This window comes from Macrobrachium nipponense, chromosome 24 (assembly GCF_015104395.2).
Source record: "Macrobrachium nipponense isolate FS-2020 chromosome 24, ASM1510439v2, whole genome shotgun sequence".
In the NCBI taxonomy this organism is placed as follows: domain Eukaryota; kingdom Metazoa; phylum Arthropoda; class Malacostraca; order Decapoda; family Palaemonidae; genus Macrobrachium; species Macrobrachium nipponense.
Window position 1 is genome coordinate 24,016,255 of NC_061091.1, and position 24,396 is coordinate 24,040,650.

At 38.1% G+C, this 24,396-nt stretch overlaps 1 protein-coding gene across 5 annotated transcripts in view; it reads left to right on the plus strand.

Moving 5' to 3' along the window:
* LOC135205521 (serine/arginine repetitive matrix protein 1-like) overlaps window positions 1-24,396 on the plus strand; it is a 152,036-nt gene that overhangs the window by 88,647 nt on the left and 38,993 nt on the right. For 4 of the 5 annotated variants that reach the window (XM_064236264.1, XM_064236265.1, XM_064236268.1 and 1 more), the window contains exon 5: window positions 16,570-16,770. The exons of the other annotated variant lie outside the window; for it this stretch is intronic. In XM_064236264.1, the coding sequence (XP_064092334.1) occupies window positions 16,570-16,770 (201 nt within the window). The remainder of the gene's footprint in view (window positions 1-16,569; window positions 16,771-24,396) is intronic. 5 annotated transcript variants of the gene reach the window in all.

The following is a 24,396-nucleotide window of genomic DNA, read 5'->3' on the forward strand; positions in this document are numbered from 1 at the left end:
CCAATATTGCCACACTCCACAATCAACACCATTTCCCCAGTATACACCAAACACAACACGAGGCACCCAACCACCACCAATGGCGACACAACCTGACAACATCAGTCAGCAATCATCATCAGTCAGCACCACAGGGCATCACCATTCACCACCACTCGGCAATCACCATCACTCAACACCATTTTAAAGTAATCTCCCCAACACCAATCAAATCTCTATTAAAAAAAGTAATAATCTCTGTGTCCCCATTTATAATTATGCCTTCCAAAGCATAAGGAAAACTTACACCACATATATATGCATTTCATTTCCTTTTCTCTTCACTCAAGAGAAAGAAAATCTCTTTCTAAAAAAAAAAGCCCTACGGGCATCTCACATCATCAACCAATCGTTATCAGCTGATGTCTTTTGGCATTAGAAATTTCCTTATTCAAGGCCAGATTCTTCCCCCAATACCCCGACACAAAGAAAAAATAAGGAGTTCACCCCCACTAAAAAAAAAAAAAAAAAAACCCTCACGGTCGAGCAATGCACCCTGAGGCAGACCACTACTACCCTCCCCTTGCAATACCCCTCGCTCCGTTCAGCAAAAATTACGCTGACCGCGTAAGAACAAGTGGGCGCTCTATCTCCAAGCAAAACCACAGTATTGGATGTATGAAAACCATTCATACACACACACATGTATTAAACAAAGATGAATGCGTCTCTTCTAAACCTGCACCAATAAGAAAACACATCACTTTCTACTCCTATGGGAAAAAAAATGTGGTATCCTAAACCAATCCCACAACTCACCAAATGATTACGGTAAACAAAAAAAACCCAGGACTTAAAAAAACACATTGTAACACTCACCCCTGCACAATGAAAGAAAACCCGGAATCTGCGCAATTATAAACATGCGAATCTCATGGGCACAACGCAAACGCTCTCGGCGAGAAGGCACTCGCAAGATCTAAGTATTAACTGACTGACCAACCGAGCCCGAGGCATCACCATGGGCAAATTTGATGACTCTAATTCAATTCTCTTTGCTCAGTACCACCGCTAACGGATGGACACACCTTAACCCCCACAAGTTATCAATTGAAACATAACACATTCCCACAATCAGACACTCTGAAAACAGCATTTTGTAGCTGATACCAATCTCACAAAAGGCTTTTTCGTTCTACCACTGCTTAGCCACCACTATTAACAACAGGAGCATCCCCCCCTGCTATTTTCATATTTGGTATGCGTTTAGCCAAGAGCAGAGGACGAACTGGTAATACTCTCTCTCTCTCTCTCTCTCTCTCTCTCTCTCTCTCTCTTCCAAATCAGAGTCGGAGCTACAAAATTAGGCGTTTATTCAAAGTAAAGTATTAATTGAATGACTCAGGTTCTTACAGGATAATTAATGGAATGGTAATTCACAGATCAATTAACTCAGATAACCCCCCGGTATTTATATAGTCTTAATCAGTTATAGTCAAACACCAATTATCTCTTCTCCAAAACACAGTCCCCTCACTAGGACACTTAGTCCCCTCACTAGATCCGCCTGTTTAAAAGACAGGAGAACACACTTGTGAGCACACACAATTGTAAAGACAAAGTCAAAAGATAAAGGAGGCCGGCCAGCTAATGCCATTTTTTAAGGACAGGACTTTGAATTTCATACCACTTAATAAGGTGACTTGGGACATCTCCAAACCGCGTATGATTTTTGCCCCTGACCTTCGGTTTTGTGACGCCAGGGTGATTTATCCCGAAAATAACCATTTTTCAAATTCTATCTCCTCCCTTGATATTTAATATTAAGACCTAGGATTACTACCATATATAGACCTGATGTAGACCTCCAATCGAATGAGGAGTTTTTTCTAAAAGTAATTTTTTTGCTAGATATGAATTTTTCAATATGGTAAAAAAAATAAACCCTATAAATCAAGAGATAAATAAAAAAAGACAAAACAAAAATTGGAAAAAAGGGCTTCGTTTGGTTGTTCTATAGTGTCTTTCTGAGTTATATACCAAATTCCAATGTTATAGCTTTAAAACTAAGTGAGAAGATAGATTTTGAAGGTCAATAAGTATAGTTTTGAGATACGGGCGTTCAAAGTTTTCCTTCGTATTTCTATAAAGACAATGTTAATAAATGCTGATTATTATGAATGTATATTTCTTTTTTGTGTATTAATAAACCAAAACTATTTTATTTATTATAATTTAATCATAAATGATGATCCCTTTGCTCATATATCGTAGCCTGGGGCACTGCTTGAGGCAAGATGGGGCACTCCTTCCTACGCAACTCTCTCTCTCCCTTTCACTAACTCTGCTTATTACAGCGAATTTTCTTCTTCTGTATGTTAGCGAGATGTTTTCCTTGTATTTTCCTCTTTGGCTTGATGAAATTCTTGCCGAAACAAAGATAAACAAACGTAAATGCAAGAGAATGTTAGAGGTGAAACTCGAAGGTGTACTCTCTTTTTACAAAGACAATTTAATAAATCATGATTATTATGAATTTCATATTCCATTTTGGGTATTAAAATACCAAAACTATGTTATTTATCATAAATGAAGATCTCTTTGCTCAAAGACCCTAGCCTTGGGCACAGTGTGACGTGTGCTGTTAGGCAAGACGGGGGCGTTACTACGCAACCCTCCCCTCTCTCTTCACTAACTACGCGTATATTATGGTATTCTGCAATAATACTTGAGCGATTTTTCTTCGTCTGTATGTTAGCGAGATGTTTTCCTTGTCTTTTCCTCATTGGCATGATGAAATTCTTGCCGAAACATATATAAACATACGTAAAAGCAAGCGAATGTCAGAGGTGAAATCGAACGTGTAGACTACTTGAAGTTTGTGCTCTTACTGAATCATGGTTGGACTTGGTAACTGAAGTCTCCCTTCTCGACTTGGGGAATGTCTACAGATGCCATTTCTCCCAATTTCTTTGACAATAATTATCAAAATTTACGATAATAGAAGAAATATTGCATTTTCTTGTACGGATGAATGTTTTAGGCTTATTGAGTTACGTTAAGTAATTACCCTGTAACTACGAAAGTAAGAGGAATTTTGACGAAATATTTCGTATACGTATTCTCAATTGCCATATGAAGCTCCATGAATATTTTCATGACTGCATTTTTTGCCCTATAACCCCATATATAAGGGTTCTGGCCGGCCCCCTTCAATGAAATAGAACATCTTTACAAAATGTCAAAGTAAGAGACAAGCCATAACTTTGGCTAAAGCATATTGACACTTACCCATTACAGCTTGGAAAATCACACATTTAAATAAATATAACTTTTGCAGAGGTATCCCGGCATCTTGCCTTTTCTCCCATAGCTGTCTCCCTAGTTCTTGGCTAAACCATGCCGTTAAGAATGGACATAGTTTGTACACGTACACATGAATTCACACACTTCATCAACGCCCCAAGTAACTGGTCGCAGCCAGTTTTCAAAGGCACCTTGAACAAGCTTTCTTAAGCTGTCGCTCGGGCTCTGTCTCCATGGGAAGTTAAAAATGATAAGTCTGCACATTCCCCTTTTAAACATATTTAGATATAAGATATCTATATATATATAATATAATATAGATATATATATATATATATATATATATCATTATATATATATTTCATATCTGTGATATATATATATATATATATATATATATATATATATATATATATATATATATATATATATATATGTGTATGTGTGTGTGTGTGTGTATTATATAATATATATAATATATATGAGGATGATTTGAGTAGTTCGTGTCAATGTATAATGCTTCCGATATTGTGGATTCAGCAATGTAATTCCTTGCTAAGTTAAGAATTACGTTTTTACAATAAAATTTAAGTATATATATACTTACCAAGTAATTACATGATGGGAGCCCTCCCTTCTTCCCTATATATGTACCTATATACTCCCTTATACCTATGCTTCCCTGAAAGTAAAGTGGGTGAGTTCAGTTACCTACTCCAAAACAATAGTGTTACTAGTAATTGCTTAATATTATGCTGCTGTGAAAGTTAGGAACATTTAATAGTGTTATTTCTTGGTAAGTGCTAGATATAAAACTTAATTTTAATGTAAAAATGTCATTTTTACAAATAGTGTACAGTAGAAAAACATTTAGTAATAACACAATATTCGGAAAACCTTTATAAGTAAAGTAAGAAGTAAAATAGAATAGAAGCAGTACTCTACTACTTGAGAAAGAATGGTTACTGAATGGTAGTAATGCAAAAAGAAAAAACTGTGAATGTTAAATGTATAGAACCATAAAATGAAATTATGCTTTATGAAAATGAATGGCAAAGTGATAAGAAATATATATGAATTTTTTTTGTTTGCAATACTTCTTGGTCAGATGTACACTTGTGTACTTAGTCTGTAGAAAGTTGAAGCACTCTTTAAAACTGCATTGTAATATAGTATGATAAATTATAAAAATAACTGTAAAAGGAAACTCATAAGCCTGTTTATGTAATTGTACAGTAGCTAAGTACCTACTTTATTCTGTATAGTGTTGTGTGTGATTATATACTTTATCTGTATGTAGATACATGATAAATAATAGTTGAAAATTATAGAAGGAAAACTTTAAAGCCTTGATGGTAAAAACATCAAATGTCTTCATCAAGTGCTGTGAACCTCTCTGCCATAAATTTAGAAAATGTTCAGTAAGCTTATAGTTACAGCATAGTTGGTAGATGAAAGAAAAGTCTGAATCAGTATGTGGTAAATTATATGTTGGTTCATGTTAATAAAAACAAGAAAGATAATGTATGAATTTGCATTAAAAATAATAAAGATTTAATACTGTAATTACTGGAATGAAAGTGAATAGGTGTGGGGTACCTGTCAGAAATGTGAGGTCCCTGTTGTGCAAAGTTTTATGTTCCTTTGCTGGATCAGTTTTCATATCTCATCCCTTTCCATCCTTAGAACACAATAGATTAGCTTGCCCCTTACCACTTATCATCATCATCTCAAATTTTATGTCAACTTTACCCTTAATCTGATTAGTCAAGAAACAAGTTCCATTACTTTTTTCCATAATTTGTTGGGTCTTCCTACAGTTCTTCATCTTTTTGGTTTCATATCTACTACTTTTCTGACAAAATTTTCCTCATTCCATCCCATCACATATTCCAACCATCTCAGTTTTGCAGTATTATCAGCTTTCTAGCCTCCTGACACCACATCTCTGCCATGCCTTCCATAGCTATACAGTCTTCTCACTGTACACTGGCCTTAAATCCTAATATTTTATTGCCATAACTTTTCCAAATCTCCATTTCCCTTGTCAGTGCCTGTGATACTATCGTGTAGAGTAGTCCAGGCAGTCCCTGGTTATGGCGGACCCAGTTAATGGTGATCTGGTTTTATGGTGCTTGTCTAGCACCTTAAAATTGGCAGTTTATGGTGCCATAATGGACCGGGTTTCGGTTGTCTGCGCCATAAGGTGCTAATAATGGAGTTGTGGCACCATAAAATGCCTTTCAGAGGTGCCATTAGCCGGTTATCAGCGCCATTAATCGAAACTGCGCCATAAGCGTCATAGATAGCCAGTTTTGGTTAATGGCAGTTTTCACTTTTCAGCACCCCGCCAAGAACAGGGACCCCCCTCCCCCCCGATAACCAGGGACTGCCTGTACTGGCCTTTTATACTGACCATAAGCTTGCTTATTTACCAGAACTTTACCCTAACTAGTGTATACACCCATGTACTCTTTTATTTTTTTTTCTTACCTCCTTCTCAATTCCTGCCTCACATTTCAATTCACCATAAGGTACGATTATTCTATAGTAGTTTAACAGTACCACTAAGCTGATTTATTCAGCTCTCACTTAGTATTTTGACTTTAATTTGATTTGTGTGCTGTTTTCATTCATATTGTACACTGGGAACCAGGGGGTAAAACATAGTAAAATACTATCCTTTACAAATCTGATGTATGACAGAATTGGAGACTTGATGTTTGTTTATTAAACAAAAGAAGAGTAAAGAAAAATTGAAGTTTTGTTAGCAATTTAGAAAGTGAAATCTTCCCTTAGTGAGCATTGTTCTAGTCATTAGGGTGTGCAGCATCAAATTATCAATATTTTAGTTGTTCCTATGGGAATACAAACTATTGCCTTCTATGTAGAGGTATTCCTCAGTGTAAGCTGGATTTGGTCATTGAAACTTCATAAGGTGGTTAACTGGTGGTATGTGGGTGAGTTGGGGAGAACCCCCTTGTCACCTTTGATATGTCAAGCACTTTTCTTTTGGCTACAATTGAGTTAAAAGGTCTTGCTGAGCACTGACTGATCATAAATTGGAAAAGTCTTGATTTTTTTTTTTATGCATGATGTTTGTGGCTTATTATTTAACAAGGACTTGGAGAAGAAAAGTGAACAGTGACAGAGAGGAAGGATGTATGCAGGTTTTTTGGCTGCTTTATGTACTTGGTGTTAGCATAACTAGGTTTAATATAATTAATATTCCCTGTAATTACCTAGCTAAGTGTTTCACTTGCTTGGCAGCTAAAGTTTAGAAAATCGCAGGTCTCACTGATTGTTTTGGGTAAGTGACAAGAAATCTGCCCACTTTCAGGGCACAGGGAGGAACAACATAGCAAAGAGCTCAATTTATTTCTGCCGGCTGACAGCTGTACACCAGTTGTTGGCAGCAGCTCAAATTCTGAAAGTTGACTTTTCATCATGTCAGATTCTAGCTCTTCTGGATTTTTTTGCTGCAATACAAGACTTACAAAGGAATCTCACGATTCTCATTCAGCATGTACGGTTCGTAGGGAACAGGTGTGCTCTGTTGAACTCAGGTGTAATGATTGTGTATACTGTCCAGGTAAGAAATGGAAGACTTAACAATCTCATGTAAGGAAATTGGCCAAAGTAGAAATTGGGAAAGCAACTGCTAGGGCAGAGACTAGTAAGTCTGTAGCTAGCCAGGAATCTTCTGCTACAGAACCAGATTCTAATATTACTTTGATTTCTATGACACCTGTTCACAGTCCCTTAACTGTCCCACATTCTCCTTTACCTGGCTCACATACTTTCGAACCCAACCCCATTGCCAGCCTTGAATTGAAAGCTGATTTGCAGTTCAAAATGATAGTGGAGACCATGGCCCTACTGGGTTCTTCAATTAGAGTCCTAATGGACAAAATGAGTGCCTCTTGAATGCATAGTGCAAGTGAAGTAATGGATCAACTGTTAGTGGAAGAGGCAGTTGCTTGTCCTCCAATGCTTGTCAGCAAAGATCACTGGCATACTCCCCTAAACCTAGGAGTCAAACTGGAAGCCTAAGGGATGTCGGAGGGGTCTGCCCACGGGGCAGTCATCCCCTTGATTCAGCCCTCTCATCCAACTTACAAGCGACTTTCTAGAAATGTAAATAAGTTTTTGCTTCACATCCCTATGTGGTATATAAATGGTTTATGACACATGCAGTACCTTTGGTCTGTTGACAGTAGCTGGTGTGATGTTGGGTGAGGAAGTGTCAGGAGCAATTCTCCCTTCCTATTTTTCCTCCTTGCCTTGATGTAGGGTGCACTAAGTATTTGGAGTATCCTCCAGGCTATTTAATGGTTGGGTAATCATATTTTTATTTGTCTTTTGGGTAAAGGTTATGGAATTTTTAATCTGGTTAATTGTGGTACTGCGCCCTGGACAGGGCAGCTTATGTTTTTTTGCTAGCCATTGGAATCATCCTTTGCTCTCAAGTACCAACTAAAGTAGCAGGCATTCCACGGCTGTACTGCCATGCCTCTACACAATAAGATGAGTGCTGAACCAGAGGCAGTATTTACCTGCAGCAGCTCTCTTATCTGGTAAGGACACAATTCTTTATTCTTAAATTCATTATCAATCCTAATGGTTTGGCAGGTAGGTATGTCCATGCATCCCACCTGCCAATGTGGGAATCAGCTATTACCGTGTTCCCCCCTTATTCGGGGGGGATGGGTACCAGACACCCCCACGAATATTAGAACTCCCCTCTAAAAATGCTTATATTTGCCTATCTTGAAAGTTCGAATACCAACTGTATACTTAAGGCAGTGGTTTCCAACCTGTTGGGCGCCTCCCCCTGGGGGCCCTCGAAGGGCTGCCGGGGGGGCGCCAATGCTTGATGAAGTGGATAATTATACCTGAAAACTATTAATTATGATGGAATTCAGAATTTTAAAATACTGAGAAAATATTTCAGATATAAATATGGAAGTTAGTTGTCTAAATATATAAACTACTTCAAATTCGATATTAAGGAATAATATATATATAGTATTGTGAATTATTGACATGTGCCGACTATGCCCAGTAAATTACAGTATTTAAGGAAGGGGGGCACAGAGAATGTGCCATTCAATGAAGCGGGGCGAGAATTATAAAAGGTTGCAAACCGCTGACATAAGGTATCATCCTACATCAAATATACCATTGAATTGGTATTATTAATATCATCTCTTAAGTCATCTGAAACATTTTACCATTAGAAATATATAAACAGCCAATAACAGAGAGAGAGAGAGAGAGAGAGAGAGAGAGAGAGAGAGTTACAAGTTACAAGGAGTTACAAGGATTAGTATGTCTCAAAGACTTGTTAGTCCATCCGAGGAGACATCGTGTGCTCACTTATCTGCAGGAGCAGGTTTTACTGTGCATTCACAGTGTCCTAATGATTTTGTCTAGCTTTCTTTTAAACTTCCACACTGTTTCTGTTTACAACTTCTGGTGGCAATTTATGCCATGTGTGTCACATCTTGTATGTAAAGAAGTTCCCACAATGGGATGTGTTATATCTTCAATTCTAGTTTCCATTCATTATTTCTTGTCTGGTTTTTGTTTAATGTAAATAGGTTACTGTCTACTTTTGTTATGCCTTTCAATATTTTAAATGTTTTTATTAGTTGACCTTGCAATTGTCGTGTTTCTAAGCTGTACATGTTCAGGCTCTCTAGTTGTCTTCAGTAACCTATTTGCCTGATGGATGGAATTAACTTTGTAGCTCTTGCTTGTACTCTTTCTAATCTATGTATGTCTTTTCTTAGTGTTGGTGACCAAAACTGTACTGCATATTGAAGATGGGGTCTAACTATTGATATGTAGAGGTGCAGCACATTTTCCTTGTTTCTGTATTTGAACTGCCTCTATGTATTTCACTAGTTTCTTTGCCTTCTTTTCTGTTTTTGTGCACTGTTTTTTGGATTTAAGTCCTTGGTAATAATGACTCCAAGGGCCTCTTCTTGTTCTACACTATTTATGTCATTCCCAAGCAGCATGTAGCGGGTTTTTCGAGAGAGAGAGAGAGAGAGAGAGAGAGAGAGAGAGAGAGAGAGAGAGAGAGAGAGAGAGAGAGAGAGAGAGAGAGACCTTACGATATCAAAAGATTGAAATGAACTTCTATAGGCAACACTTCTTCCCTTCCCATAAATACATATATCTTTTCCAGAGAAGAGAGAAAGAGAGGGGTGAACAACTATCTATTTGTCTATCAAAATAGAAACTCCAAATGTATACCTTATGTAACATCCTACATCCAATTTACCTTAAATTATTATAATTTTACTGTATTAATCTTAGAGATTATATTAATATAATTTCAAAGTAATCTTAAATATTAGTACCCTAAAGTTATATGCATAGATACATACTTATAACACTTGCAGCAGAGAGAGAGAGAGAGAGAGAGAGAGAGAGAAATTGCCACTATGGCATACATATCTTGTGGAGAGAGAGAGAAGGAGAGTTGTCCTTACAGTATTAAAAAGAGTGAAATGGAAAGATTATTGTATTTAAAATACTCACATAAATTTTGTAATTACAGTTATTGTATTATCATTATACATATGTTATTATTATTGGAAAATATTAATAATAACTTATTACATACATGTACCATAAAAATGATCTCATCTCAATGAGAGAGAGAGAGAGAGAGAGAGAGAGAGAGAGAGAGAGAGAGAGAGAGAGAGAAATTGCATAAAAACCAGTAAAATCATTGATCATCATATGGCACTGCTCTTCCCTGTCACATTACTTGACATATTTGACAGCTTCCCCAGTTCCAAGCTTCTCTAGAGTTGAGAGAAGGTAGGGAAACAAAGAAAGAGGAAGGAAGGAATTTTCATCTGAAATTACAGTTACATTATTATTATTATTAATAGAAAATATTAATAAACACATCTACCATAAAAATTTCCTCATCTCGGTAAGAGAGAGGAGTTATCCTTATGTAAGTGAAATGGAAAGGCCTTATTTTATCTCTTGAAAATACTACCACATACAATTTTGTAATACAGTTGTTATTATTATTATTATTATTATTATTATTATTATTATTATTAACTGAAAATATCAGTAAACATATTACATAATAGTACCATACAAAATTTGAGAGAGAGAGAGAGTGTGTGTGTGTGTGTGTGTGTGTTATAAGGAATTACAAGGATTAGGATGTCTCAAAGACTTGTAAGTCCATCCGAGAAGACATTGTGTGCTCACTTATGTAGGAGCAGGTTTTACTGTTCATTCACAGTGTCCTAATGATTTTGTCTAGCTTTTTTTTAAACTCTTCCACACTGTTGCAGAGAGAGAGAGAGAGACAGAGAGAGAGAGAGAGATTATATGAACTTTAGTAGGCAACACAACACAACCTTAGTTGGCAACTCCTATCACATTACTTGATATGTTTGTCAGCTGTGGACTTAAGCCGCCTCAGCTTGGCTACCTGGAGTTCAATGAAAATATGCGGAAGACTGGGATTTCCTTCATTTTTACATAATTTTTAAATTTATAAACTAAAATCTTATGAATTCCCTATAGTATTTTCTTTAATGAATTGATTGCTCTTTACATTAATATTAATATTTGAAAATTAGTAAATCATTTATTTATCATAGAAAAAACATACTTCTCTGTTAGAGAGAGAGAATTATTATTTTTATTATGTGATATTTAATCTTATTACTTACTAATACAGTATTATTCAATATTACTATTTGAAAATTAGTAAATCATGTTTGTATCATAAAAATGTATTTAGTCATGAAAAAACATCAAAATACACTAATTAGTGATTATTTTCACCAGAAAACCCCGCAAATAGGCGAATCTCCCTCAAATAATGGGTAGATATGGTCCAGAGAGAAATCTGTGAATCTGGAGAACGCAAATACGTGGGGCCCACTGTAAATGAAAATGATATTTTTATAATAAAATAAGGTTTTATATATACGTACTTACCCAGTACGTAATTACTTGATCAGAGCCTACCCTCCTTTTAGCATGGACACAAGGGCATAAACAAACTGAGCTCTTTGCTATTTTACGCCTCTCTGTACCCCGAAAGTGGCGGGGCTCTTGTCACCTACCCAGAATAATTAGCATGACCCAAGAATTTTAAAATTTTAGCTGAAACACTTAGCTATGTACTTACTGGGTAAGTATATATAAAACAAGGGGAGGGATTTGATGGTTAAGAGCAAGTCCAGAAGATGTTTATCAGTATCATTGAAGGGGATAACTGTGCCCTTAATACTGCTGAATCTTCTCAGCTGCTTCCTCCCAGACTCCCCTCTTACTCTTCCTAGTTCTACTCTCACAAAGGTGTTAAGCTTGTGAGGGTAGGCGACCAGCCCATTTTTGCCCAGAGTGATAACCTAGGCACACATCGTGCTCTCCCCAGGTGTGACTGGCTTATTTTTGTAGTTTTCTGCTTCCACTTCTGCTTTGTTGGAGTGCTTGCAGATCTTTCCACAGTATTTCAAGCAATCTGTCTGCCACTGTTGTTCCTGCTGTCATTTGTCTTGCCTGTGGGGATCCCCTGGTGTCAAGTATTGGCTGTACACCTCCAACACTGCTTCCTGAGGAAAGTAAGACTCATGGATGGATGGAGTGGTTTGTTTCTTAATTCTCCTCCAGCTCTTCTGCCTATAATTACTTTCATGGCAGGAAGAGGTGGTGGTGGTCTTAGAAGTCTTAGAAGTCCTGTCACAAGTTCTGTCAGTCGTTGAGTGAGTACCTTCGTTTTTTTGTTATTGGTTACAACATTTGCTCATTTGTAGGTAGTACGTCTGCCATGAAATGGGTTTGACAGTGTTTGTGAACCAGTGTCTCCCCATTACTTCCAACACACTGGGGCAGTCTTTCAAATTCCTTTCCTCTTGGCTTCTGCTCAGATATGTATAAAATAGCTGGTGCTACCTTCTTGTTTGGTGCTTGTATGATTCCTGAATTGTGAGCATTGTAGTTTCTCATGTGTCAGGTCACTACTGTATGAGACCACTAGATATGAAGTCAGTCTGTGTGAAAGTGGTTGTGGAAACCTTTGAATGGTTTTTAGTTTGTCCAGAACTGCAAATGTACATGATCCCTGAATCATATGTGAGCATTATTGGGTTCATGAGTGGAATATAACTGTATTGCTCTGCTCCCAAGTACCATAGCAAGCTCCATGCAAACTCAAGGTGTTCCTAATTTGCCCAAGACTTCTGATGTTGCATGGTATCATATGTTAATACTCAACCATAGCTTTTAATTCACTTGCAACCAATCATTCAAAAGTCAGCGGGAATGTGGAGCATGATTTTGAGTGGTTGCAATTCAAGCTTGAATTGTAATTTAGTGATAAGTAGTGGTAGATCCTATTGTTTGTGCCCATGATCTGTGATTATTCATGATGGCAAACTGGTGTCAGCCTCTCTTGGGAGAGGATCTAATACTTCTCATCAGGCAGAGCTAGACTGGGAGATCATTCAGCTTATTGTGAGCTTAATATTATGGGGAAGCAAACACTGTCTTTTTGTTAACCCATCTCATCAATAGAGCATATGCTTTGCAGTGCTCAAGAGGTGAAGTAATCATTCCAACTGTGGTTGCTGCTGTCTTGAACCAGGTTATCTGTCTGATCTGCAGATCAAAAAGGGTCCCTACTGTTTAGCTGATAAAGCAAACTTATTTGTTGGTATTGACATGCCAGATGAAGTTGTAAATGCCAGAAGATTCATAGTTTACTTATGTCTACAAGTTTGGCCGAAAGTAGTCTCGTGAGAAATATGATTAGGTCTTGGGTTCCCTTTTACGCCTTCTGCATAGTCACATAAAGATGGTGGTAAAGAGGCGTCTTAATAGCCAGAATACCTTGATCCACTGTGTGGTCTCTAGGTTCTCTTGAGAGACAGAGGGAACTGTAGTCAAGCCTTTGGGGTTAGCTGCACTTTCTGTGTCCAGTGTCAGGAGGGTCCTCCCCTCTTCAAAACTGAGATAAGAAACAAATGTCTATCCGTGGGAAGAGCCATAAACCTTTTTAGCCCTCTTGGCCTTCCCTCTTCAGTTCCAGCTAGGAAGAGAAGTAAGGGGACAAACTGAGGGGGATGCTGAGGTTGGTAATCCCCCTCTCTTGCTGCTATAAGGAGGGAGATGCCTTTCATGCTGTTGGATAAGGTGGCAGAGAGAGGATGGAGTTGTGGGTATTCCTTTCGCATGGTTACAGGTTCCTGTTCTAGAGCTGATGCCATCCCTGCCTTGTTGACTGTACTGTTCCCTGCCTACCCTACCTTCCAGGGCCTCAGAAAGCTTTGACTCTCTTGTTAGAGGTTAAGGATATGTTGGAGAAGATTGAGCTGGAAGTTGATACTCTTCAGCCATCCACATCCCTCTCTTCCTGGAGACTAGTCATCGATTGCTCTCCAAAACAGTTTGTCCTACAGACTTGGTTCATGATGGAAAAAGCATGTTCTGAGTTGGAGTCCATCAGAAAGGACAGTTTCATGCTTTCATTGAATATAAATGATGTATATTTCCAAGTATTCATCCATCAGTCCTCTAGGAAGTACTTTACTTTATCTGAAATGAGACTGTGCTTCAGGTAAGTGCTAGCACCCAGGGTTTCATGCGAGTGTTCACCCTGGTGTCAGTGTGGGCCCATTTATAAGGTACATGCTGTAGCATTACCTAGATGGTAATTAGTTCTGGTGTCTTTGGAGACACAGTTGCTCCAGAACAGAGACTGGCTCTTCACATTTTGTTGTGACCAGGTGATCATGATAAACTGGGAGGGGTCAGATCTTTTGCCTAAGTAATAGGCAAATTACTGGGCTTGCTTGTAGATGTGTTGGCTGAGAGTCTTCCTGTCAGACTTGGGACAGCCAGCCATAGGAGGTTTCATTGCACTTCTATTACAACTGGTGCAAACAGTTTGCTTTTTGTAGTTAGCCTTTGGTCACCTATCATCTGGAGAAGCTCATTCTGTATGGGTGCTTCCATCTGCTCTTTATTTCAACTGAAGCGGCACTGAGAAGCCTCAACTGACCCTCCCTTATATCTTGTGCCTTTCAGCGGGGAAGTAAGAGAGGACCTTGCTTGGTGGCTGGACAAGAGAAACTTCCTTGTGGGAGTTCCCTCAAACTTCTCTTCCTTCTAAAGGGGCTGCTTTTCTACGATGCATCAGAGAGGTAGGGTGCACACCTAAGTAGACGGTCTTCCTCAAGTGTGTGTGGACAGAGGATGAGCCTCGTGTGCATATCAGCATCTTGGACTTATGAGTAGTGCTGCTAGCCCCGCAAGCTCTGTGATTGTGTGATAGGTCACTGTACTGTAGGTGAACACAACACCACTATAGTAGCTTATGTCAGCAAATGGAGTTCCAGTTTTTTCTTCCCTCTGTCAGTTATCAGCAAGGTATATTTTGGCTGACTAGCTTAACTGCCAGCTGCAATTAGTTGGGGCAGATTCATCCCTACTTTCTGTGGAGAAAGACCCTTTTAGCTTTGGTAAACTAGTAAGTTTACCTGTTTTACCTGGTTACGGGGAGCTCCTGGTGTTCTGCTCCTGTGTTCTAGACCCCAGTTGTCATAGAAAATGGTTTTCAGCATCCCTTTAGACATCTGAATACAGTATCTTTGTTTTTCCTTCTTTCAGTCTGATATGGCAAATTATCAACTGTGTTTGTCACTCCAGAACTGAAATGTCTCTTGTAGCTCCTCATTGGTCCCCCTGTAGAGTGGTTCCTGGTTGAGGTGCCTAGAGACCCCCTGCAGAGTGGTTCCTGGTTGAGTTGCCTAGAGATACCCTTTGGTTCCACTCAACTACCATATACAGGAGAGTGGACCATCTTATTTAATTGTTGTTATAGACGTGGTGTTTCTCCTTTGTGGTGACAAGCTCTTCCCAGTCTGCCTGTTGCTTTCTTGAGCCAGGTATTCTGACTGAAAGGCATGGACCTTTAATCCTCATTAGAGTTGTGCATGCTTTTAGGAGCTTTGGACAGTCTTAACCCTCCTCCGTCTGAGAATTTGATAACTTGGAGCTGGATGAGGTGTTTCATTGCTCATTGTGAGGTCTGTGGCACTATCTAATGAGAACTTTACCTTATTGATTAGAGTGCCAGGGTCTCTTTGTAGTACTGCCAGGCACAAGGTGGTGGTGGTTAGAATGTTCATACTGTCTTGTTTCATAAAATGATTGAGCAGACGAAGTTTATCCAGTGAGGAGGTCAGTCCTCCGGTCTATGTGAGAGTTCGTGGAACCAGGGATGACGTCCTATCACAAACTATTTTCAGGTAATGAGGGCAGAGGTGTGCTGGCACCAGACTACCTTTACCCCATTTTACCCCAGGGTTGTCACCTACAGGTCTGTTGACTCTTCTTAGGACCTATAGTGGGTTACCCAATAGATTTTGTAGTTTCCAAGGTCCTCTGCCAAATCAAAGCATCTTACCATGAGTGACTGGTTCTTTGTCCTTTCATTCATTTCTGTTTTCCTGTGCAAGGCAGCAGTCAGGTCGAGAATGTGCTGGACGAGCCAGATATGGGTAGACTTCTCAATCTGGCATCTTGTCTTAAAAGCTTTTTAACAAGGGGGAAGGGTTGGTAAAGCTACCATCTGAACCCATCAGTTTGATTGACTCAGACACTAGGTTCTCTCTAACCTGTGTTACCTTATCCTTAAGGTAACACTAGGTTTTCCTAAGTTTTCTGAGAGTGAATGAATCTTCTTAATCTGGCTTAAGGTCCTAACAGTCTTGCATTCCAATGCCAGAGTGTATAGATTACAGGAGCCATTGCTCCTCTGCTCATGATCGTGACCAGGAACAAGGCATTTCCAGTCAGTTGAGAACCTGTCATCCCACCTAGGGTGTGATTCTCCTTTATAAAAGGCAATAGTTTGGTATCCCGTAAGAATAAATCACAAATTTTTAAAGCAATTTGTATTTTTCCTAGGTATACAAACCAGAGCCTTTTAATCCAACGTCAACCACCCTGTATAGTCCCTGATACTGAAGAAACAAGTGCTTGGTGATGGCAGGTGATTGGTACATTCCACTCACACACCTACTGCCTGTTAACTACCTTGTTACCAAGTTTCAATGACTAATTCCAGCTCACACTGAGGAATACTACTACAGAAAAGGCTGTGGTTTGTATACTTAGGGAATACAAATTACTTAAAAAATATGAGTTCTGTAAAATTCCTTGAAATTATAATAAAAAGTAGTATAATTCTTAGTGAATGATTTTTTGTTTTGTTTTGTTTTACAGGTGGGCACACAGTGGCTTCAAGGAGCTTTACAGAGATGAGCTAGGCTATAGTGACATTGGGGAGGGAAGTGGTGAGGAAAAGGGAGGAGGAGAAAGGGCTTCGTCACATCCACGTGACCCCAGAGACCCTTCGGGCATTGGTCCTCGCAAGGTTGGAGCCTCCCCCTCCCGCCCCAGATCCCCACGTGACCCACGGCGGAGGTAGGATGATAATCACATATGGAGGCTATTGGGATATGGCCATTTTGCAGACAGTAGGCATAGTCTTCTACCCCATACTTTACTGGTTTTCTTCATGCATCCTCCTTTGAGGAACATGGGATCTGTGCTGTAGATTATTTGTGGTCATCTTGGGAGATGCTTCACAAGTCTGGTGGAATTTTTCCTTTAGGGGAATGGTCATATAAAGTGAACTAATTTATTTGATCTCTCCATCATTTCTTGCCACTCTGCAGTTCTGCTGATAGATCGAAGGAAATTCTATAGGCATTTCCAGCGATAATTGTGTTTAAGTGACAGCACAGTTCAGCTGACTGTTTTCTTGTGTCCATAAAATGTTAGCCTCTTATATTTTAATCAGGCTACAATACCTGGTATGGCATGTTTTATTGATAGTTGAGTCTCATTGCATTAGGTAATTCTTCTAGGTGGGTATTGCACAAGAACCTTACCTTAGTTACCTCTGACAAGAAATTTGTGTTTTTGACCATGTTGTCTGTTTCTTTGTTAACCAAATTACACAAAGTTGTGTGGATTTTTTAAAAAATTCCAACAAAGGTTGCTTCCTGAGAGGGTGAGAACTGATTACTTGAACTATATGACTTCATGTTTGGGATGCATGAACCACAACAATGCTGATGTGCAAACTAGGCCAAAGTGAAGGTCCAGGAGGACAAATCCAATAAAAATTGTGCTTTTTCGTTTCATATGGTTGTTTGTTGGGATGATTAGGGAACAATTATTTGTGGTTTTATGCAAAAAATTGTACTAGGTTGGTTTCATGACTCACAATCAATGGTTAAGATTTTGTGGGAGATGGGAAGGTAACCCTTGGGGATATGAGACTTTCTTGGGTTTATCAGTGGCCGAGGTGCTCTTCCTATACAAAATACAACTCAGGCTTTTTTGCCTTGTATACATTTTTGATATTTGGGTACTCAAGTATGCTATAGTGAATGTTTATTCTTTATGGAATGAAATTTTACATATAGTGGTTTGTCAGCCGTCTGTGCACACTGCCAAAATATGGTAAAGGGGAGGGGATGTGTTATTTATGCATGGAAGAAAGAAATCCTGTGGTTTTTCACATCTACGTGAGGGGTGACATAGCAATAGGTTTTAATTTTTTTTCAGGAATTACTGTAGAAACGGAAATTATTATATTTTGTAACAAATCTATTACTTATGATTTAGCCCATTTCATGGACAGGGAAGTGTTTCCCATTGAAGAACTAGTAAGTAAAGAGGGAATAGAATAGTAGCCAAATAAGTTCCAGGATATTTTTAACACATTGGCTCATTTTCATGCTATCTATGAATCTGTTAACTTCTCACAAGATATCCCCAGGCATTGTTTACTACTTATAGGATTGGTTAGTGTTGGAGTTTTATTAGTCATGTTTCTATTTTTCATTTAGTGTATTGTGATGTTTCTGCATTTGGTGACAAACCTGTCTCTCGTGGCTAACATGGTTTGCTGCTTGAACAGATATAGTTCTTTTTGACTTCCATATATGCAGTGAATATGGACATGTATCATTGTATTTAAACCCAGTGGACTGGGTGGGTGTTAGATATCCACATCTCTAACATCTCAGATGTCCACATATCTAACATCTCAAAGGCTTAGGTCCTCTTCTTTAGAATTCATATTTCTAAGAAGAATGATCAGGTGTGCCGAACCTGCAGTTGGTTCAGGATTCTCATACTTCCCTCCAAGTGTGTCTATCCTAATGTTAAGTCTGAAGGTTTGTTTCTTGTGTGAACAAATGACAAATTTTTGTTAATTTGCATTTTTCAAAGCTAAAAAACCTGAGGTCTTAACATTTATTACCCACCTCTAGCCACCCCTCTTATGTTTCATCTTGGGTTGGAAGAAAGACTAATGCGTCACTAGGTTCAAGAGTGGTCTCTTAACTTGCTTCCACCTCATCTACGTATCAGATGCCAGATACCACAGATTCCTTGCATTTACAATTTTTCATCGTTTTTAACTGGTTTCCAATGGCACTGGAAGGTTTATCCTAATGTTAAAATCTCAGGTTTGTCAGCTATGAAAAATACAAATTAATGAAAAATTTGTCATATTTTAACTCTCCGCCCTGTTTTTCAGGTGTTGGAATTTCTGCTGCTGATAGTAATTATGGTCTTTGTGATTGATAGTTAGTGTTTTGTTTGTACTTTTTGAGTATTGTTATTGTATGTTTTTGAGTTAGCTAGGACTATTGTTTGTTATGCAAGTTAATCATTATGCTAATTAGCTTATTTATAGGTTTTGGGTACCTGAGACTATGTGAAGTTTCATTGAAATGGTTGTGAAGTGTTTTTTAGAGCAAAACCATCTCAAGTGATCATCCAAGTGTAAGTGCAGAGGGAAGAACACTTGAAGTTGCCAGAAGCATTAAACAATAAAACAGACACATGTTGCTTAGAAAGCCTTTTGCTGGGTGAATTCTGTTCATTCCCTTTAACCAAGATGCTACTGAACAGGGAATGATAGAATAGACCAGTTTTGTGAGCATTGCAGATTTAACTGAAAGCAGTCTTCCTTTTCATCAAGTCTTTCCATGTCTGCTGAATTCCTCTATCCCGCCTTGGAAGTATCCAAGGCTTGAACATGAGTTTCCTAGTTGGAAATCCCTTGTTGGGCTTTGAACCGAAATGGCTAACCCTTAGATACCTCAAAGTACACAACCCCTTGCATACCTTTGAATTTTGTAGAAGTACAACAGCCTTCAGTTCAGCACCACACACATGCACCCAGGACATCCTCTGCTGATGAAACAAAACCAGATAAACATCAACTGTTTAACCTTCTCAAAGTTGGTTGGGAGTACTTCTGCTGCTTGTCCTTTGCACTCTTCATGTCCTGCAAGGTAGTTTGCCAAGATGGGGTTAATAGACCAGCCAGCCTTAATCCTTCTGATGATTTCCAGCTTCTGCTAAGTGTCAGCACCTTCCAGGCCCTATTAGGTGGTGTTAGGGCCATACACAGAATACAGCACTACACACAGTAAAATCAACACATGCAACACTGCAAGGAAACCAATAAAGGCTACAAAATCAGCATAATGCATTGTAATATATGGTACCACACAGCAATTGTTTAAAAAGTGTTTACTGAGGAATGACGAGTAACTTGACATAGCAGCAGGGCTTGCCTCAGAACTATTGTGTTGCTGTCTTTACAGGCAACCAACTATTTAAAGGCAATAAACATAATGTTTAGTGACTTTTTGTGATATGTCATTGCTTTTGAGGCCGTGATATTCACACAATCCTCCAAGCAGACATGGGCTCTCCCAGTCCTCCCCACTCTGCTCTCCTGGCCTTCCTTCCCCTAAATTTTATTTCCTGGCATACTCCCCCCACAGTACCTCTTTCTGTGTGCTGTAATAAGTGTTGGCAGTTTTATAATGTTTTTTTTTTTGTTTGCACAGCAGTGCAAATTAAACAGAAGGCTTTTTATTAATTTTATTTATTCTATATATATTCATTCACACATTTTTGCTGCTGGATTTGCTTGTGGAAAATGTCAAGTTGCAGATAGTGCATATGCAGAGAATCTAGGCAATACTGAATCTAAAAACTAATACTACAAAAATTAAGTAATTTAAGCTACCAAAACCAGACCCATTTAGATAAACCACTCCAAATAAAAAGAAATTAGGGAAAAACTGAACAAAAGTGTTTTATCAGAATGTGCACAAATGTCCTAGAAAAAAATGGTGGGATTTACAAATATAGTGTTAAATTGAAGGTAATGTTAAACAAATCCTTTTTTTTATTGAGTAAGGAGGTTACATATAATTACACATTTTCTGGAAAAAAGGGGTAGAAAAGGTAAAGGGAATTGATAATTATAAAGAATGAAGAGGAAACCTACTAACCCTTTAACGCCAATTGGACGTATTAAACGTCAATGTAAATTGTCTGTTGGGCGCCGATTGGACGTATGGTACCTTGATATAAAAAAGTTTTTTTTTAAATTCGCGGAAAAATAGTATAAGCCTACTAGGCAAAAACTTTTGAATCACGCCTTGGGGGATGCTGGGAGCTCACGGATCAAGGCGTTGTTTTGTTTACAATCGTTACCCAGGCGCGCAAGCCCGAATTTCTTTCTTCTCGCACTAAAAAGCATCAGCGACACATCTCTGAAATTATTTTGTCACTTTGACATAATTTTTGCACCATTTTATATTAGCCCTTACATGGAGTATTATATATGATAATGTGCGCAATTTCATGTAGAATACAACAAAAAACAACTCATGGTTGTAGCTTTTATCAGTTTTGAAATATTTTCATATAAATAACAATAAGTGCCAAAATTTCAACTTTCGGTCAACTTTGACTCTACCGAAATGGTCGAAAAACGCAATTGTAAGCTAAAACTCTTATATTATAGTAATATTCAATCATTTACCTTCATTTTGCAACAAATTGGAAGTCTAGCACAATATTTCGATTGGTGAATTTAGGAAAAATCTTTTTCCGTACGTCCGCGCTGTAACTTTGGAAAAAATCCTAAATTTTTTTGTGCGATTGTCGTAATGTTTGCACCATTTTAAATTAGCCGTTACATAAAGTTTTATATATGGAAATGTGCACAATTTCATGTAGAATACAACTAAAAACAACCCATGGTTGTAGCTTTTACCAGTTTTGAAATATTTTCATGTAAATAATGACGTGTCAAAATATCAACCTTCGGTCAACTTTGACTTGACCGAAATGGTAAAAAAACGCAATTGTAAGCTAATGCTCTTACATTCTAGTAATATTCAATCATTTACCTTTATTTTGCAACAAATTGGAAGTCTAGCACAAAATTTTGATTCATGGTGAATTTATGAAAAAAAAAAAAATAAAACATTTTCCTTACATCCGTGCGGTAACTCTTCCGAAAAAATCATAAATTTTTTCGTCCGATTGTCGTAATGTTTGCACCATTTTAAATTAGCCGTTACATAGAGTTTTATATATGAAAATGTGCGCAATTTCATGTAGAATACAAAAATAAACAACCCATGGTTGTAGCTTTTATCAGTTTTGAAATATTTTCATATAAATAACGATAAATAGAAAAATTTGACCTTCGGTCAACTTTAACTCTACCGAAATGGTCAAAAACTGCAATTGTAAGCTACAACACTTACAGTCTAGTAATATTCAGTCAATTACCTTCATTTTGCAATAAATTGGAAGTCTCTAGCACAATATTTCGATTTATGGTGAATTTATGAAAACTGCTTTTTTTTATGTGCGTGTTACGAATTCTGCATCATTTTGTGATAATATTTTCTCTGTGTTGCCTTCATCATTTTACAGTGTGTTATATACCAAAATGATCGCAATTTAATGTACAATACAACAAAAAAAAATTAACTCTTTAGCTTTAACCGTTTTGCTCACAGCACGATTTGTATACAATTATATATGAAATTTTTTTCGCGCTGTCATATATCCCAATATTTATATATGATAATAGTATTTTTTTCATTTCTGATGGTTGCATACTAAACTTCAGGCAATGACAAAAAAAGGAGCCAAAAATGAACTCTAAATCTTGAAAACTAAACGTGCTGTGATTAAAGAAAAAAAAAATTTCCGCTTCGGCGCTCACTCACGAACGCCGCCGGCATACAGGAGACGATTTTTAAAATACCGCTTCGGCGTTTAAGGGTTAATGGATAAATATGGAGATTATCACAGAGCTGTTTTGACAAGAATGTGGATACTTAAATAACGATGACTGTAACTTCCTACTCACTGGTCAGTGCTTGTTGTGCTGTCCTGCTTCCATTAAGGCATAAAAAAAGCATGTGTTGGGATATCGGAAACTGCAGATAAGTGCATAGTATAGTTGTTGGGCAAATAATGAAACTTCACAAAACTGTAATTGTTCATACATGGAACAAACCTTTGGTCTTCACAATAGGATAAATCTTCTGGTGCCAGTAAGAAACCAGTTAAAAACAATCAAAGATTGTAAATGCAAGGAATCCATGTCATCTGGCATCCAATACGTAGCTGAGGTGGAAGCACTTGAATCTAGTGATGCACCAGTCTTTCTTCAACTGTCATGGAGAGTGGACCTTCACTTTGCTCTCCTCCCACAAGTTTTTTTATTTTTATTTTTATTTTTTATTTTTTTTTACCTAAGCCAGTGATATGTTTCGTATTTATCCAGTCCAGAAATCCTGTGAGCATCAGCATTTTCATACAGGTTTCCAGGATTCCCTTGTTCATGTTGCTCTAGGACAGAGGTAAATTGCAGTGGTTGTGCTTCATGCCTTTTCTTCTGCTTTGTCATTAGCTGTATTATGCATAATGCTGGTCCGGCTCTCTCAAGGGGATATTGCCATTTCAGGGAGAGAGGGGCCAGCTACCATTTGTTCTTTATAATTTTGCATATGTTATATTGAAGATATATTGAAACATTTGTGTTAGGACTTTTATGCATTACAATAAACACATCATCATTTACGGGGGATGCGTTCAAACACCCCCCCACCCCCGCGAATAGCAAATAATCCGCGAATGCTTAGAATCCTTATAAGAATACTTATAATTGCCTATTTTGATAGTCCAAACACAAGAAAAACCCTCTAAAAAATGCTTATAACTGAATATTATAATAGCTTTATTATAAAAAAAATTGCATTTAGTCATGAAAATGATATGAAAATACAGTAATTTGTGAATATTCTCAATGAAAAATACCTGCAAATTGGTGAATTTCTGGCAAATTATGGGTAGATATGGTCCAAAGAGAAATTGCGAATAGGTGAGTCCGCAAATCTCGAGAATGCAAATTACAGGGGTCGACAGTATTTCTCTTTAATAATACCTTCCTACATGTTTTCTGGGAGCATGGTAATGTTTTAGCCTTTCAGAATTTGTGTGATTCGGGACATTTGAGATGTTATGGGATTGTGTTGCAGACAAGGTTTATATGTTAGGATTTGGCTTTCCAGAGTAGGAGTATTCCTACACTAACTTAACACAAATTTTGTTGGTGGACGATCTTCAATTATGTTGGTTGTATCTGCTGGCAAGACCAGTCATGACTGCCATGATGTCTTTCCCTCTCATAGGATAGAAGATATCTTCTTTTCCTGAGGGTGGAAGACATCATTTGTTTATTTACAGGCTATACAGTTGTTAGCCATGCTTCTCGCCTTGACATAGGGTGGCGGCGGCAATCCGCTCAGATCTTGAGAGCCCCTCTGTTTTGCTTCCCTTTGACAGAGTTGCCACTTGACTAATTTTGGTATGCTCCTTGGAACTGATCAGCCCCGTTTTCGTGCTTGCCTGCAGGGTCTGCTGTGTGACATCACGGTAGGGCATGTGATGTCTTGGCTTCTCTCTATGATGACATAGTTTCGATGGACGTTATGTTCAAGAGAAGGGTGACCTGTCCTCTGCTACCTTTGGCATTGGATTTACTTGGTAAATTCTTCGCTTTTCTTCACATGTACGGGGGACGTATGTGTAGGGGGAGGCCATCCGGAGATGAAGGAACAGTGTTTTGTTGTCTTCACCTTCGTCTTCGATGCTCGCCACTCATCAAGCTGGGGTTTGTTCTGGTTGAGCTTCTCTTCT